Source organism: Caenorhabditis remanei, chromosome II, assembly GCF_010183535.1.
Source record: "Caenorhabditis remanei strain PX506 chromosome II, whole genome shotgun sequence".
Classification (NCBI taxonomy): domain Eukaryota; kingdom Metazoa; phylum Nematoda; class Chromadorea; order Rhabditida; family Rhabditidae; genus Caenorhabditis; species Caenorhabditis remanei.
Genome location: NC_071329.1, coordinates 10,330,554 through 10,347,162, shown reverse-complemented (window position 1 = coordinate 10,347,162; position 16,609 = coordinate 10,330,554). Strand labels below are relative to the sequence as shown.

At 35.4% G+C, this 16,609-nt stretch overlaps 4 protein-coding genes across 4 annotated transcripts; all 4 read right to left on the bottom strand.

Moving 5' to 3' along the window:
* Positions 1-211: 211 nt before the first annotated feature.
* GCK72_005811 (uncharacterized protein) lies at positions 212-5,961 on the bottom strand (the record flags this gene model as incomplete). Its single annotated transcript, XM_053725353.1, has 8 exons — positions 212-445; positions 1,063-1,180; positions 1,518-1,893; positions 2,684-2,804; positions 3,369-3,476; positions 3,524-3,676; positions 5,093-5,215; positions 5,680-5,961. The coding sequence occupies 8 exons, from the start codon at positions 5,959-5,961 to the stop codon at positions 212-214; spliced, it is 1,515 nt and encodes a 504-aa protein (XP_053589547.1).
* A 159-nt stretch (positions 5,962-6,120) lies between these two features.
* GCK72_005810 (uncharacterized protein) lies at positions 6,121-7,588 on the bottom strand (the record flags this gene model as incomplete). Its single annotated transcript, XM_053725352.1, has 2 exons — positions 6,121-6,432; positions 7,550-7,588. The coding sequence occupies 2 exons, from the start codon at positions 7,586-7,588 to the stop codon at positions 6,121-6,123; spliced, it is 351 nt and encodes a 116-aa protein (XP_053589546.1).
* Positions 7,589-7,668: 80 nt separating this feature from the next.
* On the bottom strand, positions 7,669-8,264 carry GCK72_005809 (uncharacterized protein; the record flags this gene model as incomplete). The annotated part of the gene is made up of 2 exons (XM_053725351.1): positions 7,669-7,832; positions 8,225-8,264. The coding sequence occupies 2 exons, from the start codon at positions 8,262-8,264 to the stop codon at positions 7,669-7,671; spliced, it is 204 nt and encodes a 67-aa protein (XP_053589545.1).
* A 1,002-nt stretch (positions 8,265-9,266) lies between these two features.
* On the bottom strand, positions 9,267-14,628 carry GCK72_005808 (uncharacterized protein; the record flags this gene model as incomplete). Its single annotated transcript, XM_053725350.1, has 8 exons — positions 9,267-9,500; positions 9,689-9,791; positions 9,834-10,232; positions 10,288-10,839; positions 11,091-11,229; positions 11,273-11,399; positions 11,445-11,660; positions 14,497-14,628. The coding sequence occupies 8 exons, from the start codon at positions 14,626-14,628 to the stop codon at positions 9,267-9,269; spliced, it is 1,902 nt and encodes a 633-aa protein (XP_053589544.1).
* Positions 14,629-16,609: the final 1,981 nt, after the last annotated feature.

The window sequence follows — 16,609 nt, the reverse complement described above, 5'->3', positions numbered from 1 at the left end:
GGAATGGGTCATCATAAAAAGAAAACAAAAAGAGAGAGAGAGGGAAAGGGGAAGGAATACCGGTAATCAATATTTAAAACTTAAAGAATTTTGTTTTTTTGTTTTTTTATCAGTATTATGCTATTAATTTGTTTTGAAAACAAGCTATCCAAATTGACAAAAAAGAGCAAATGATAATTTGAGGAGTGTAAAAGTATACTGTAGTTGTAGATCAATGCAATCCATTCGGATCCAGTGTATAACTGGGAGATCCTGACCTTTGACTGCTGATACTTGTTGGAGACAATTGATCTCTTGGTGATAAACAGTTAGCAGGTGACACTGGTCTACTTATCAATGCTGGAGGTGACGGAGAAATTGTCAACGAGTTTCTGTCGGCCATGAGTCGATAAAGAGCATTCAGTGTTCGATTACTAGACTCTACTTTTCGATCGAGACTCGACATCTGAAATATCAAAAACATCAGTTTCAGTTCATCTGGAACTGTCAATAATTGTTTGAACACGAATGAAAGAATCTTCCTTTTTTACGAGTTCTTATGAATTCAGCACAAATGATCAAAAAAGGTGTGAAATTCAAATAAAACCTTATCAATTTCAAGTGTTATCAGCCCACTAAAATTTCATTGAAATACCTGCAATTCTAAGCGCGGCAATCTGGAACCAATCGTCACTGGATGACCCTTTCGAGACCCTTTCCATCGTATTTTCATTTTATTTACGGCTTAAAGTCAGTTTCTGTCGTTTTGTCCAACCTTTCGTTTCCTCCTATTCTGGTATGCTGTCTTCTTTGTGCTGAAGTTTTAAAATCCTAATCATGTAGTTTTCCTGAATAGTTCGAATTCAATGTAGACAATCAGTTGTTTTGCTTTCCTCGAAATTAAGGATCCCGATTCAGAAAATAGGCATAACGGATCTATAATCTGAAAAACGCCAAATTAATAGTTTTTCAAAGTCTTTAATAAACTTAATAATTTTAGAATCCTATTTCTAGAAATTCGGAAAAGATGGAGAAACAAGAAGACAAATATATCTTTTGTTGAGATGTTTTTTTCCAACTTACTTTCGGACCAGTCAATTCTTTTCTGGCGGCTGAAACAGAATGTTTTCTTGTCGTTGGAAATAGCTTCAGAAGAGGAGGGAATGGGATCGACTGAGCCTCGTTTACTCTTCCGGAAATCCTGAAAGTCATGTTCGTGGAAAAGATGAACAACAGAAATTACCCTCAGTAATACGAATGTTCTGTACATTCAATTAGATCTCAGCTATTAAAAAGAAACTTTTTTTTAGTTTTCGGTCTACTTCTAAAACACCTCAGAAACTCTACATTTTTAAATGCAAAGGACAACAATAAAATATCGTTTCAAGAATTCAACAGATTATTTGAAAGTCTTACAATATAGTTTAGAGTTACTATTGTAGAAATTGGAGAAGAACCGAGAGATGGAGAAGTAGAGACATCTTTCAAGACTTTCCTATTTTGTGATAAACTTTGTTCCTACGTTATAATCAGAGAACAAATTAAAGAATTTTCTGATCGGTGTCTTCTTCTGAATGCATCGAAGATAATCGCGGATCGTGGTACACTCTTCATCATTGACTCGTTTAATTACGTCTCCTCTCATCAATTTATCAAAGCTTCCGGAGGACGATACTGAGACTATTGTCCTGTCAACATTAATATCTAATCTGATTTTTTTTGAGACTTCAGATGGGATTTTAATCTCCAGTGTAGCTCCTTCGGAAGTCGCAATTGTTGATTCTGATGATTCCATGACAAGTTCTTGCATGAACATTCCATAGTCGGTCTCATAATTATTATCGAACCTTTGGAAGACATCAGAGGAGAGATCGTGATAGACCTCACATGCGATTGAATCAGCTTGAGATCTCTCTGAAAATGAATCAAAAAGTGTTTGAAATTTATCAGACGTTGTTCGTTATAATAACCTTTGAGTGTGAAAGTGCCAATCTGGCGGTTAGCGCAATCGGAGCCACACGTAAATAAAACTACAAAACTACAAAATTACAATATTTCGATAGTTCGAGAATTTCCTATTTTGAAATGTCAACAACCGCGGATGCAACCGTAATTTCGCAACGGAGAAAAGTGGTCATCATATTTTTATTTTTTTACTTTGAGAAATAACTTCATCTGAGCAACAAAAACCGTAATCTCTCTATGCATTCTCAGATAGTCATACTAGTAGAGCACTTCTAACAAGGGAATCTCGGGAGCCTTTAAATCATGGGTTTGATGAAACTTTGATAGAATCTAAAGGACGACTTAATGCTTAATAGACTATCCTCAAAATATAGGTTTTGTAATATTGAAGGTATTCTCCAAAAACCTTGCAAAAAATTATGTATCTTAAAACCCAGCTTTATCTCAAAGTACCCTGATATTTTAGTTTTCACTGAAGAGTAGATTTCAGGATGTATTAACAGGTGATGATGTTATTGATGTTCTTTTTAGAAAAAACTCTGCACTGGTCAAGCACAAGAATTGCACTTTTTATTACAGATAACTGCATGTAAATGCTAACTCAAAAATTACCCAAAAAGCCCAACACCTTTCATGATAGGTTGTAGTTTTGTAACGGGATAGTTTTGGAGTGAAGTGAACACATTCTGAAAAGCTTATTTGGTTTTCGATTTGCTTTGCAGAGAAAAGTCTTTTATACCGTTTTTAATTTCAGAATCACACCATTTCCGGATCGTGTGTTGATAATGTTGCTCCAGACACCATCTATTCGAATATTGTCGATATTTTCTGGTAACTTGATTGCCCCTTCGAAGGAGGATCTGAAAAATAGTTGAATTATTTTATTTCTTTTTTTTATTACAGTGTTGTAAACAACAGAGTGTCCACAAATTCCAGCTCATTCATGGATTTCCAAATGAAGGGTTCGTCGGTCTTCTGAAAATACTGCTCTTTCACTATTAGTTTACATTTAATAACTTGCAAAAATTCCAATTGAGAACAGCATCTTCCAATCGTTTATCAGATCCATTGATGATTTGTTTTTTTTAGGAATCGAGAAGTTGACCGAGTATTTGTTGCCTTTGAGTGGTAATTTATTTGGCCTCTCAGAATGAATGTCTCCGTCCACACTTAAAAAAGTGGTTCTCACCCTTTCTCTCGCAGTACGTTCTTCAGATATTCTTCTGAACTTCTTAGCTTGTTGACATTATATTTAGAAGCAAAGTGTAAAAAGAGTTTCTTCGTTGGAGACGGCCGGAGTTTCATTGACTGCGGAACTATAATCAAGATGCATCAGATTCTCTCTGTTTCCCAGTGAGAGGAACTGACTGAAAATATTAATTTTAATCTCACAATAAGTGGTTCAAAGCCATAAACATTAAAACCTTGACTAGCGGTAGCTCATTTTCCAATGGAGAGAATAAACAGTTCAGATCTTGTGAGGCGCTGTCTTCACTTGTCCCAGTTTCCACTGTACTCTCTATCACCGCGCTCTGAAACAATTTAGACTATAACTCTTCGAATTCTACTTTTCGCAAACCCTGGAATTAAATATGTTCTCCTGAGTGTGTTGGGATTCTGAAGAGAATGTGGAAGAATTGGAACTGCTTGCCATTGATGAATCCTGGCTCAGAATAAGCGGTTCTGATGTTTGACCAGTTGCTTTTTTCTTTGATCCATTCTGATGTCCGACCTGGAAATGATATGGTTTCCAGGAAATACTTTTATCCAAAAGAATTGGATTCTAGAGCACAACAAAAAACACGACTCTCAGTCTGGAGAACAATGTCTTTTATGTTGCCTACAGGTGTCAGGAAACCAGGGCGACCATCCGGCGCAGCCGTTTACGCTTTTGCAATCATGAGCAGGGACTCATGAGTTCAATTCCCTCACTATCAGGGCCCCCACACTAACAAATCGCCAAAAAAACATCGATTCAAACTCTGGAGAGAACTTTTCCGAGAAAAGAATACTCCAGTTTTCCGAAATTCTTTCAATATCAAAAGGTTACCAACTGTAGGTTTTTCGTCGTACCTTTTGTTTTCCATTTAGATATATCATAATTGCATTTTCAAGAAAGATGTTTTAAAAAAGGAAGAAGAAATAGTCTCTTTTGTGGGTTTTAATTTGAAATCCGTCTAGATCTTCCACTCAAGAACTCCTCATACCCAAACCAATGAACGTTAGGGACTGGGGGCTCTTGGAGCATGTGTTTAATTATGGTTGATTAGTTGAAAAGTGAAGAACTAGACGGATTTCAGATGAAAACTCACACAAAACACTGTTTCGATTTCCAATTTTTGAAAGCATCATTCTTGGAAATGCAATTATTTTTCTCGATTTTTCAAAGTTGAGTACAAATCTTTAAAAACATGATTTTCATGCAGATATTTTGTAAATATCACCTAATCACGACAACACTTGTTTTCTAAACCTTCTCTTTCAATTCGACATAGGTAGAAATTGTTTTGTTAGTCAGCCGCCTTTGGAGCGGTACTGTAGTTAGGAACGTTCATCATTCAGGTCCTTCTTAATTAAATACAAATTTAGAAAGAGCATTGAACTTTTTTAATTTTAATACATCACAATGAATATACAGTACCGACCAAAAGGATATCATATTTTGCCTTTTTCAGTTGAAAATGACCAACTTTGAGAGTGTGTCATAGCATTTAAAACTAACTGTTCCACAAGATGTTATGGGATCAAACAGACCAAGATTAGAACTCCACTTTTGTAGTTGAAAACAACTTTTGATATTTCGATTCTAACAAAATTTACATCATGGGAAAACTTGCTTTGCTATGACACACTCTCGTTTTCTATTTTTTTAAAGTGAAAGAACCATGAAATTTTCCTGAATACTTCATCGAATTCAATGTAGACAATCAGAAGCTTTGCTTTCCTCGACATTATTGGGTACTTCTTGTATCCCACTTTAAAAAAAAAGGCATCCCGGATCTAAAATCTCGAAAACACAAAATAAAACAGTTTTTCGAAGTCTCTAATAAACTTAATAATTTCAGAATCCTATTTCTAGAGACTTGAAAAAGATGGAAAAACAAGAAGATAAGTATAAAGTTTGTTAAGGTACTTTTTTCCAACTCACTTTTTGACCAACCAATTGTTTTTTGACGACTGAAAGAGAATTCGATGGCTTCTTGGTGTTGGAAATAGCTACAGAAGACGAAGGAATGGGAGGGACTGGGCCTCGTTTACTCTTCTGGAAATCCTGAAAATCATGTTGGTGAAAAAGATGAACAACAGAAGTTATCCTCAGTAAATCTAATTCTCTCTACATTTTATTGGAAAACAGCTATTTTGAAGAAACTTTTCGATTTTTCATTTTGCGGTCTATTTCTAAAATACGTCAGAAACTCTACATTTCTTCAAAAATCCTGAATGAAAAAGTACAATAAGAAAATATCGTTTCAGGAATTGACGATTTCAGATTATTTTTAAGTCGAACAATATAGTTTGGAGTTGCTATTGTAGAAGTTCCAGAATAACCGATAGATGGAGAAGTAGAGATATCTTTCAGGATTTTCCTATTTTCTGATAAACTTTGTTCCTACGTTAAAATCAGAGAACTAACTAAAGATTATAGCTCCTACCAATTAACTAGAGCAGTGAGGATTATGCTTAAATTTCGAAAAAAAAACATTAACTTCTCGTAATACAAATCTAAAAACATACGAAATTGAGCGATTGAGCTGATTTCAGTGCAGAGTCAGTCCATTTCTTCGCTTCTTCAGACACAGCTCTTTCAACAAACAGTATAACTCTGTCATTCTCCAAAATTCTATTCGCGATTTTCTCATTGGCAAAGGTTGGAACAGTGACACACTCTCCATCGATCTCCAATATAACATCTCCTTTCGTTAGCTCATTTGATGAAGAATCAGCTTCTGGGACAACTGCCATGTCTTCAAACTTCTGAATTTTCATTGATGGATCGTGTTTGTCCAATATCATCATGATGTTCTTGAAACCAAACCGGCACGAAATCAGTTGAAGTTAGTTCTGGAGATGTCCATGTCCGCCAGATGTTTCAGCCTCTTTCGGAGGTCTAAAGACAGTCAACTTTCTGATCGGCGTCTTCTTCTGAATGCATCGAAGATATTCACGGATGGAGGTTCACTCTTCATCATTGACTCGTAAAATTACATCTCCTTTCAACAATTTATCGAAGCTTCCAGAGGACGATACAGAGATAATTCTCCTCTCAGCATTAATATCAATTCTGATTCTTTTTGCGACTTCGGATGGGATCTTAATTTCCAGTGTCGCTCCTTCCGAATCCGCAATAGTTGTCTCTGAAGATTCGACGACAGACTGTTTGCATGAGCATTCCATATTCGGTCTCATAATCATTATCGAACCATTGCCAGACATCAGCGGAGAGATAGTGATGGATGCCAAATCCGATCGAATCAGCTTGAGATCACCCTGAAAATGAATTGAGTAATGTTTGATATTTATCAAGGGTTGTTCGTTATAATAACTCTCGGGAGCAGATACGGCAGACGGCCAGTTAGCGCAGTCGGTAACGCTTTTTGAGCTACACGTAAACAATCAGGTTTGATCTCACTTGCTTCAACAATCTTTTTCGAGTTTTGACACTCAAAATACGAAAACAAATAATTTTCTTTCTTTCAAATATGGTTTTTTTGTAATGTATTCTTTTTTTCACTTGTGCGATCGAAAAATTAAAGCAAACAAAATATATGGTTTATTGCTTTTTTCAAAAGTTTTAAATATTTCCTCATCAAGAAAATCTCAGTGGAATTTGAGTGGTTCTCCGATGAGTTTATATGAAACTTTTGTGGAAAAAGTTTAATGCATAGGGGTTGGCACCTAGATATTTCAGAGAACTTTGAACTTTTTTCAGCTGATTACACCTCCTACCCTCTGAGCATGACTCTGAAAACTGAAAACTACCCATAATGATGACGAGTTGGGTATTAAACCATATCTAATACATATGCTAATGAATGACGAGCTAACTCGCAGCTTCTAGGCGCAAATGGTAGCGTTTTTGTATCAATGAGCATCTGACCACGAGTTCAACTCTCCCAAAAAGAACTCCCCTTTTCAATACAATTTTTCATTTCCCGTTCACAAACTTGGAAAAATATTTGAAAATTTGAAATCATTGTCCAAGGCGGGGTTTGAGCCAATGAATCAGCACGTCTATACAAAACTGTTAACGACTACGCCGCGCGGCAGCTCCCTGACAGGGAGACATCTGCAATGATAAGGTAGCGGTAGTTTTGTTTTCTAACGCGTTCATTATTGCTTGAGCTGTCCCAACCTCCTTGAAAAAGATAACTGAAACTTCAGCTGAAACATATTTATAGAAGCCTCAACCAGAACCCAAAATTTGAGAATTTTTCAATTGATAACAAAAGTTCTCTCTCAATTTTTTTCAATTTTGACATGTTTATTTTTGATGATTTGGCCCAAAATCTACTCGGATTTCCTTCTAAATTGCTTCTAGATTTATCGAGAAAATTGCAAAAAAGGAGATAAAGTTTGCTCCGAGACTATGATCATGTAAACGTACGCTGGTTGATATCTTCCCGGATTGATATTTGGCATTCATTCAAATCACATCTCCATACCGAGCGTCGCGTCTAAACTGCCTAAAATTCGAGAAAATTATCAATTTTTCGTTTTTGATTCCTACGAGAATTGAAATATTGCATCAAACCAGTCGCCAGGAACGGATCCGGGTTGATAAGTGGCATAAGTAAGCAATCCAATCTGGAGAATCTTTTTGAACTCGCCTTTCGCCACAATATCATCGCTTTCTCCAAATTGATTCGGTCTGGCTATCTTCATCTCCACTGAAAACTCGAACGGTTTCACTTCCAAGCAGACTTGCAAAATATCGGCCCGGCCCGGTCGGCCCGGAGTCAAAAAATGAGCACAATTTTTTCACAAAATTTTTCGAAATTTTTTGAAATTTTCATCAAAAATAGTCAAAAATCCTATGTACACTTGAGTTTTATCGATATGTAAAAACATAGTCGAAAATTCGACTTTTTTGCGAAAAAATCAAAAAAATTTCAAAAAAATTCAAATTTTCAAATTTTTGTACTGTGACCCGGGCCGACCGGGCCGGGCCGGGCCGGGCCGGGCCGGTGAAAATTCTCAAATCGGCCCGGCCCGGCCCGGCCCGTTGCAAGTATGCTTCCAAGATTGATTTCTTGCAGAAGAAGGATTCATAGCGACAAACCATAATCTCGCAAATAGTCGACTATGATTTCCTCTGGCATAAAGAAGAAAAAAATGGACATCGTGGCGAGACGCCCACGCAAAAAGGCATGCGCCTTTAAGCTTCGTACCGATTTACGGAGAGTGTAGTTTAAAGGCGCATGTCTTTTCGTCATTTCGCGTGGGCGTCTCGCCACGATGTGCTTTTTAATTCGTGTTTTAATGCAAATTACAGTGTATTTTATGCACATTAAAGTGCATTCGTGAATTGCACTAAAATGCAAAAAGTGGCATTTTAATTTGCACTTTTTCTTCGTGAATAGGTGTATTATGAATTCAATTTTTCTGTGCAAGGAAGCCTCGCCCCGCCCCCACGCGGGGCCATGCCCACTCCCATGCAAATGTGATATTCCACCTGAGAACAGATTTATGTGGTTAACAAAGTTGATAGGGATAAAATAAATTTGCATTACACATTTAAGGACGAACTTTTGTGTAGGGATCCATCAAAATTTCCTGAACTGACAATTCAGAAATGCACTAAAAACAGCGTGTAGGAGATCATTAGGAACGGATAGTGGGAACAGTGGTTAGCAAGTTGAAGGAATCATTCGGAGACGACGTCTAATTGTATTTGATGGATGAAAGTACTTTTTTCAACAACGTCGCAGCGGCAACTTCGGATGTTTGTGGTATCGGACTGTTAACTCTTAAAATATAATGGCATTAAAAATTAAAACATTCATTGCTGAATTATTCGATGTCAATGATTTTGGACATTTCAATAGCATCGACATTTCCAATTCGAAACCGGAAGTTATGAACCACAGAAACAAGAAAAACAATCGAAAATGGAATGGGTCATCATAAAAAGAAAACAAAAAGAGTGAGAGAGAGGGAAAGGGGAAGGAATACCGGTAATCAATATTTAAAACTTAAAGATTTTTGTTTTTTGTTTTTTATCAGTATTATGCTATTAATTTGTTTTGAAAACAAGCTATTCAAACTGACAAAAAAGAACAAATGATAATTTGAGGAGAGTAAAAGTATACTGTAGCTGTAGATCAATGCCATCCATTCGGATCCAGTGTATAACTTGGAGATCCTGACCTTTGACTGCTGATACTTGTTGGAGACAATTGATCTCTTGGTGATAAACAGTTAGCAGGTGACACTGGTCTACTTATCAATGCTGGAGGTGACGGAGAAATTGTCAACGAGTTTCTGTCGGCCATGAGTCGATAAAGAGCATTCAGTGTTCGATTACTAGACTCTACTTTTCGATCGAGACTCGACATCTGAAATATAAAAATATCAGTTTCAGTTCATCTGGAACTGTCAATAATTGTTTGAACACGAATGAAAGAATCTTCCTTTTTTACGAGTTCTTATGAATTCAGCACAAATGATCAAAAAAGGTGTGAAATTCAAATAAAACCTTATCAATTTCAAGTGTTATCAGCCCACTAAAATTTCATTGAAATACCTGCAATTCTAGACGCGACAATCTGGAACCAATCGTCACTGGGTGACCCTTTCGAGACCCTTTTCCATCGTATTGTCCTGGTTTTCCAAGTGTTTGGTCCAATCTGAATTTGACAATTCGAGAAATAGATCATTTTATAACTGACCTCCTCTGTAATTCTTTAATTCTGACCATCATGTTCAAATGTCCTTGTGAATATTGTTCAATAACGTCTCGTACATCATACGGTTTTCTTGCTTGTTGAAATCTTCTTCTCGCTACAAAATACTTCACTTTTCTAATTGCTCTGATTGCATTTCGATGTGCTTCTGTCAATTCACAAACATGGCTGATATGATTATCTGGATGTAGTTTTGTTGGAGTATTCGCTTCTTCTGTTTCGTATTCTATTTCTATATCTGTTCCAACTCGATATACTCGTTTCTCGTCATCTGTATCCGAGTTCCGTTCATGGCGAAGAAGACGTTCTTGATGATTCATCTCTCCCATTTCAACATCAGCAGAAGGTGAACCTTTTCTACGGAAAGTATTCACGAGACTCGATCTGAAACTCAATAAAATTAGATTTTCCAAAATCAAAATGAAAGAATAAAACTCACTGTTTTTTGAATAACTGTCTTTTTCTTGAAACATTACTATAGTCCATGGATGATTGCTTCTTTCCATGTCCATGATGTGTCTCTTTTGTTTCATGAGCCAACGGATCCACGTGTGCATTCCAAGTGGCAGATATTCTTTTTTCTGCTGCATGACATCTCCAAAGACATTGGATTAATGTTGCTGCAGCAGGAATCTGACGATTGAAGTGTTTCTGTCTCTGTTTCTGTTGTACTTTTAACGCAAATCCAGATCCGAGAATTCCAGCTGGTAAAGCGAAGAAACTGATGGCAAAAATAGAAAAACAAGAAGCGACGATTCGTCCAGTCCATGTTTGAGGGACGACATCACCGTATCCGATTGTTGTCATTGTTATCACTCCCCACCAAAGTGCATCCGCATAACTTGTGAATGCTTGACGCCCGTCCACTCCCACATGATCTTTCTCGGCTAGATAAACAAAATAACTTGAGAAAATGAGACCAAGGAAACCAATGTAAAGAGTTGTGATCAATTCTTGACGATGAATGAATACAACGGATCCGAGGAGTCGCCTAGAAATAATGGAATTCTTTGTGTGAGTTCTTCAAAATGAAATATTTGTTTCCAAAACAGTTATTTTTCAAAGTTCTAATTATGTTCTGTTAAAGTGGTTTGCAATGTGCGAACAGTTAGATAAATGTCCAAAATACATATTTCGGAACATTTTTATTTCCAGAACTTCTGGTTTCTATAGTAACGTTTTCCGACATCCAGTCTCTCTCCGAGTAATTCAACTAGACTCCACTATTTTCGAAAACCTTACCATGTACCCCCTTGTCGATCCACATGAAGCATTCGCAGAATCTGGAGAAATCGGATTCCTCTGATAGCACTCGTTGCAAATACTTGGCCCTCACTTCCTATACAAATAACTGTTAAACTGGCAAGAACAACGCAGAGATCTGAACATTTTTATGTTAGAGTTGAATAGAAAGGGTACCAAACCAATGAAAGAAATTGGTTTCCTGGCAAACTTCAGTCTTCCCCAGAATCCAATATACTTTGATCTGCATCCAGCTGACCATAACCGGACAATATATTCAATGGCAAAGAAAATAACGAGAAATATTTCCTGAAATCTAGCAATTCGAATGTCTCTGTGAGTCATGTAACTTACGAGAATATAAAGAAGTTCCGCAGCAAAATGACTATGCTCTTCAACAGTTGATAAAACAGATAAGATAAGACAAATCAAAACGATCAGAAACACACTGAAATGATACAGAAAACATTTCCATCCAGTTGGTCGTTCCAGACAATTGTAAATCAATGCTCGATATGTCATCTTTGCTGCTTTCTTCTCCTTTATATTTCGGTAACGAGCATTGAACATCTGAAACATTTTCAAATTTGTATAAATGAGAAATGAGTATTTCATCTATGATGTACATTTCCTGATATCTAGCTGACTGAATTTTTCTAGTGACTCATTTTTTGAATGGAGGTGGAAGATTGTTCGACATAATAATAGTTGACTGATTGAGAATATGTCTAGAAAATATGAGAGAATATGTATAAAGATTTGGCTTTTAGCCCCCTGGTAATCCGACGATGAACTCTTCTTCCAAAGAGAAAAACAGAATTGGAAGAGATCAAAAAGTGTCGAGAAAACAGAGCGGTTTTGTTTCAAATAATTTTTGATTTCACAAATAGAGAATATATATAAATAGAATGTTAAGTAAATAAGCACTTAACTATTTACTACACGATAGATGTTTTCAAAATAATTTAAGAGCAACTCCTTTCTTTACTATTAGATATCTTGGGCACATAAAAATTGTGAAAAACAGAGAATCGTACCTCTTAATTGGTGCCTACCTCCTCCAAAGTATCATACGTTTTTCTTCTGGGAGGATGAAGAATATCGCGTAGTTCCCATGTGCCAATGGTTAAACTACCGCGACGATCCAATGAATTGTACATTCTTTACACTATGCACAATACATCAGCCAGAATAAGAACAGAAATGGGTAGCAGATGGAGAGAATAATTATGAATGCATGTGGTATGAGTTGCTCTTTTACTGACTTTTTATAAAAGACCCACTTGGTAGGTCATAACAGAAAAAGAAACTATATGGAGGGAAAGAAAGTGATAAGAGAGAAAGATTAATCCGTTGTGATAAGAGGAAAATAAGTCCAAAAATAAAGAGTTTGTGCTTCTTTGATTTTTGAGTTTCAAGTTTTTACTCGAAAAAAAACTTTTATGTGAAACGTCAGACAAATAAATATTTGGAGACAAAACGTGGCTAAAAATTTCGAAAAAAAGATAATCACCAGTTGGGAAGGGAATGCAAATCTGAACGATTATCAGCTTCCACCTACGTTCTCAAATACTCATTACATGACGGTTTTGTCGTTAAGGAAGTATTTCTTCCGAATTCTTTGTAGAAATATGAACGAACGTTTGCAAATAAGAACCTGACATTAGGTTAGCTACTAGAAGGATGTTGTGTTCCTTTGTAAAAAAAAAGAAAAAGCTACAGTATTCCTTCTACCATAATCCTGTTCGAGAATATTGTATTGAAGTAAACATTTTCAGAGCACTGAGATGAATGGAAAGCAATAATGAAATCTACGAGAATCCCTCCATTCAGATAAAAGAAGATAACGAAAAACTCATTTGATACTCGCTCTAGACAGAAAGCTTGTGCTCGGAACATCCAATCGGAAATTAGTTTTTCCCCTGTTCAAACGAAAAGAAACTGATGAGATGACACATCACCTTTTCTTTTTTATTTCCTGTGAAATCTCAATGGAAATTAAATTCTGATTGAGAGTGTATATTTGATTGGATATTGTCCTTATAAAGTTCTTGTTTTAAATATTTATAGACTTTTAAGATTGTCAGGTGATTTTGTGATCTTTCGAAACGAGGCTTACTTCAAATTATCCAAGTTTAGAAACTCAAAAATAGATCATGAACATTTACGAGAAAAGAAGATTAATTTGATTAAGTTATCGAATCATTTTGAAACATTTTTCATAATTCTAACACTAAAATGTTGATTCTCTTAGGAACTTACCTGTTTCTGCCGCTACTGAACGTTGGAATAAACTTGTGAAAAAATCAGGTATTTTTATTTCTAAAGTTCAGATCAAAAGTCAATTACACCAAATTACCGTGGAACTCGTAAAATTGTGCATAGAATGTGTGCAAAACTAATTGTTTTTCTTGGAGCTTTTAGCTACATAAAAGTGAAATCAAGAGATCAATTGTCTAGATTTTTCAATTTTTGAAAGTGAAATAATACTAATTACTTTTGTAAAAAAAAACAGAAGAGCTCATATAATTGAGAAAAATTAGTTTGAATTTTTAAAATACTTTCCGAATTGTTTTCAAAGTTGAAGATTTTTTGAAAAATTACCTCTTGCACGAACATCAACGGACGCAAAGTACAGTCCATTCTGATTCAGTAATTTCGTTTTTCTCTCATAAACGAGAGAAATATAAACTATAATATCAGTCGATGGCTGAGAAAAAGAAAGCGTGAAAGGAATGAAGAGGTTAGAGAGGACTCCACCTCCACTACTCACTCTTTTTTTCTCTTTCACACCGATTGAGTACGCTTGCTCCGGAGCTCGCTGAGCTCACCTCGAAAGGGAGCTCTGAAATTTATTCCAGATCGAAAAAAAGAGAGATTAAAGACTGATAGTATTTCTAGATGATACAAAGGATCTAGTGGGATTAGAACATCTTAAAGCTGAAGGGAATTACTTTAGATCAAGAGTAAAAGAACAAAAAAAACAAAATAAGGAAGTGAACATCATACTAAAAATAATCCAAGTCCTGGTTAGCAAATTCATTTTGAAAAAAAAATTCTTGTGGGAAATTCTACGCGTTCAGAGAGCTCGCCAATTTCTACTTCTGTTTTTGAGCGCACTGAAACTACAATTCCAGATCTTCTGGCTCGTTCTGACGACTTCTATTCGAGTTTTCCGTCATTCCTACATGAAAATTCGAATATAATACTACTACGAATTCATAAATCATAAATGTAGTTTCTAGAAAAACTACGTACAAAAACGTTTGTTAGTTGACATAAATAATAGTTTTTTTCTGTAGAAGTAGGTGAACATATGTTTTTACAACGATCAGACTCCCAATAAGATCAATATAGATTTAAATTATACTTATGAAAAAATAAGAAAAACTGAATAAAAACGAACCTTTCCTAATCCATCACCAGTTACCATTCCAAGTAGAAAAGTTTCCGATTCATCTTCATTCTGATCTTGGGGTGAATCGTCAATAGATGAACGCAACGAAGCTCCATTTGGATACCCACTTGTCGTCAGCATTCTGGAATTAATATTGATTAAAAATAATAAAAAAAGGAGAAAACAATGGTATTAGGCTGATTTTTTACTACGAACGCAATGAGATGACACCAAAAGAGAAAGAGATGAGAGGATTCATTATAAGGTTTCTTTCATTCTCTCTCTTCTTTTTTCTCATTTTGATTTGTCTCTTGATCTACAATGATTTTCGAGAGAAGGGTACTCGAATGAGCTCTATTTCAAGTCATTGTCGTATTTTCTATCTTTTTGACGTCAACTGAAAAGGAGCATGCTCCAACACATACCAATATAATGGAAAAAGGGGAAATGGAATGGGAAAAGGTGGACGTAACTATCAAAGTGTGCAGATACTCCACCTTGATAAAGAAAATGCAAATTGATCTCCACTTTGAATTGAAAAAAAAACAAGGAAAAGATATCCACCACTACTTCGTTTGCCATGAAAGTTCAAAAGAATATGAAACTTCTAATGATAACTTTTTACTTTGAAAAAAGTTCATTTTCTTGAAGAAAGCATTCCCAGGAGATAATTAGTTTTGAAGAAATGAGCAGAGGTTTTCTTGATTGAACAAATCAAATGAGAAACCAAAACCTTTTGGGAAACATTGAAGTTCTCTATCTAAATATTCGTTCTTTCGTATAAAGAACTCAATAAAACTCATATTTCAGATACCATTTATCTGAGATTCTAAAATCAAAAGGTTCAACTATAAAGTCTATTTAGTTTTCTCTCGATTTTTCTAACAAAGGTTTTTTTCAAAAAAAAACTGATTGCTAGGCAACAATTTATGGAAAATCGACAAATGTGACAGATATGCGTCAACTGAGATGACTCAAATTGAAAATTGATGATGTGTCGTGAAATAAAAAAAATAACTAATTTCGTTTTCTTTCTTCTGACTTGTGTCTATTCAAAATATGGAATCACCCACACATTGGTCACTTGCTTATACCACAAATAAATCCGGACTACGGTCGCATATTTTTGCTACAAATTCGAACAAAAATCGGATTTTAATCGAGAATAAGACGACGACAAAACAGGAAATGAGTAAGTCGGGATTTTTTTTCGTCCCAATTTTTCAGAGAATTATTTCAACGAAGAGAAAAAGAAAAGAACTAGAAGTGTAGATGATAAAGTTTTCATGAGCATTTGTATGCTCCGTGAAAAGAAAAAAAAGAAACAAATCGATTCATTTTCAATGTTTTTTTCCCTGTTCGGAATGAATTAATACGTATATGAGAAAGCGAAGAAGACCTCGAAAACACTCGAATTCATCGGATTTCGTTCGGTTCCTTTTAGAAAAATAAAGAAAATGTGAATGTGATAACACAACATTTACTGCGTCTTGAATCAACAGACTGTGATTAATTATAGGGTGTGAGATTTTGGAAAATTTTCAAGAGAAAAAGGAAAAGAAAAATCAGTTATCAAAGATTAGAACTCGAAAGAATCAGGACTTTGTTTGAAAATTATAGAGAATAAGAGATCAATGCACTTTTCAGAACAAGAAAAGACAAGAAACTTTCGAAGGATTTAATTCACAACTTAGCTCCACTATAACTTTAAGTCGATTTTTTGAAGAAAATTCCATTCAATAAAGGTGAAGATGGCAACTTTTAAAATGATTAACTTGCAGAAAATCTACAAAAGGGGTAGATGCTCCTAGTTTCATTGCTTGATTTTCTGACAAGTTAGGCGTCTTCATATAAAAATTCTAACAGTTTATAGCAGAACTACGGTATGAAATGTATGAAATTCAGGCCCAATCTGCTCAATACTAATGTATAAAAATGCTCCCATAGCTCTACAAAAAGCGCATTTAATCCCTTCGATTTTCAGTTTCACAATTTTGAACTACAATATTTTCAGCTCAATATAATTATACTTCTTGGAATCAGCTTCTCTTTCTTTTTTGCTCTTGAAAATCAAGATATTATACAACAAATCCATGAAAATAAAGTAAACTGAAACGGGAAT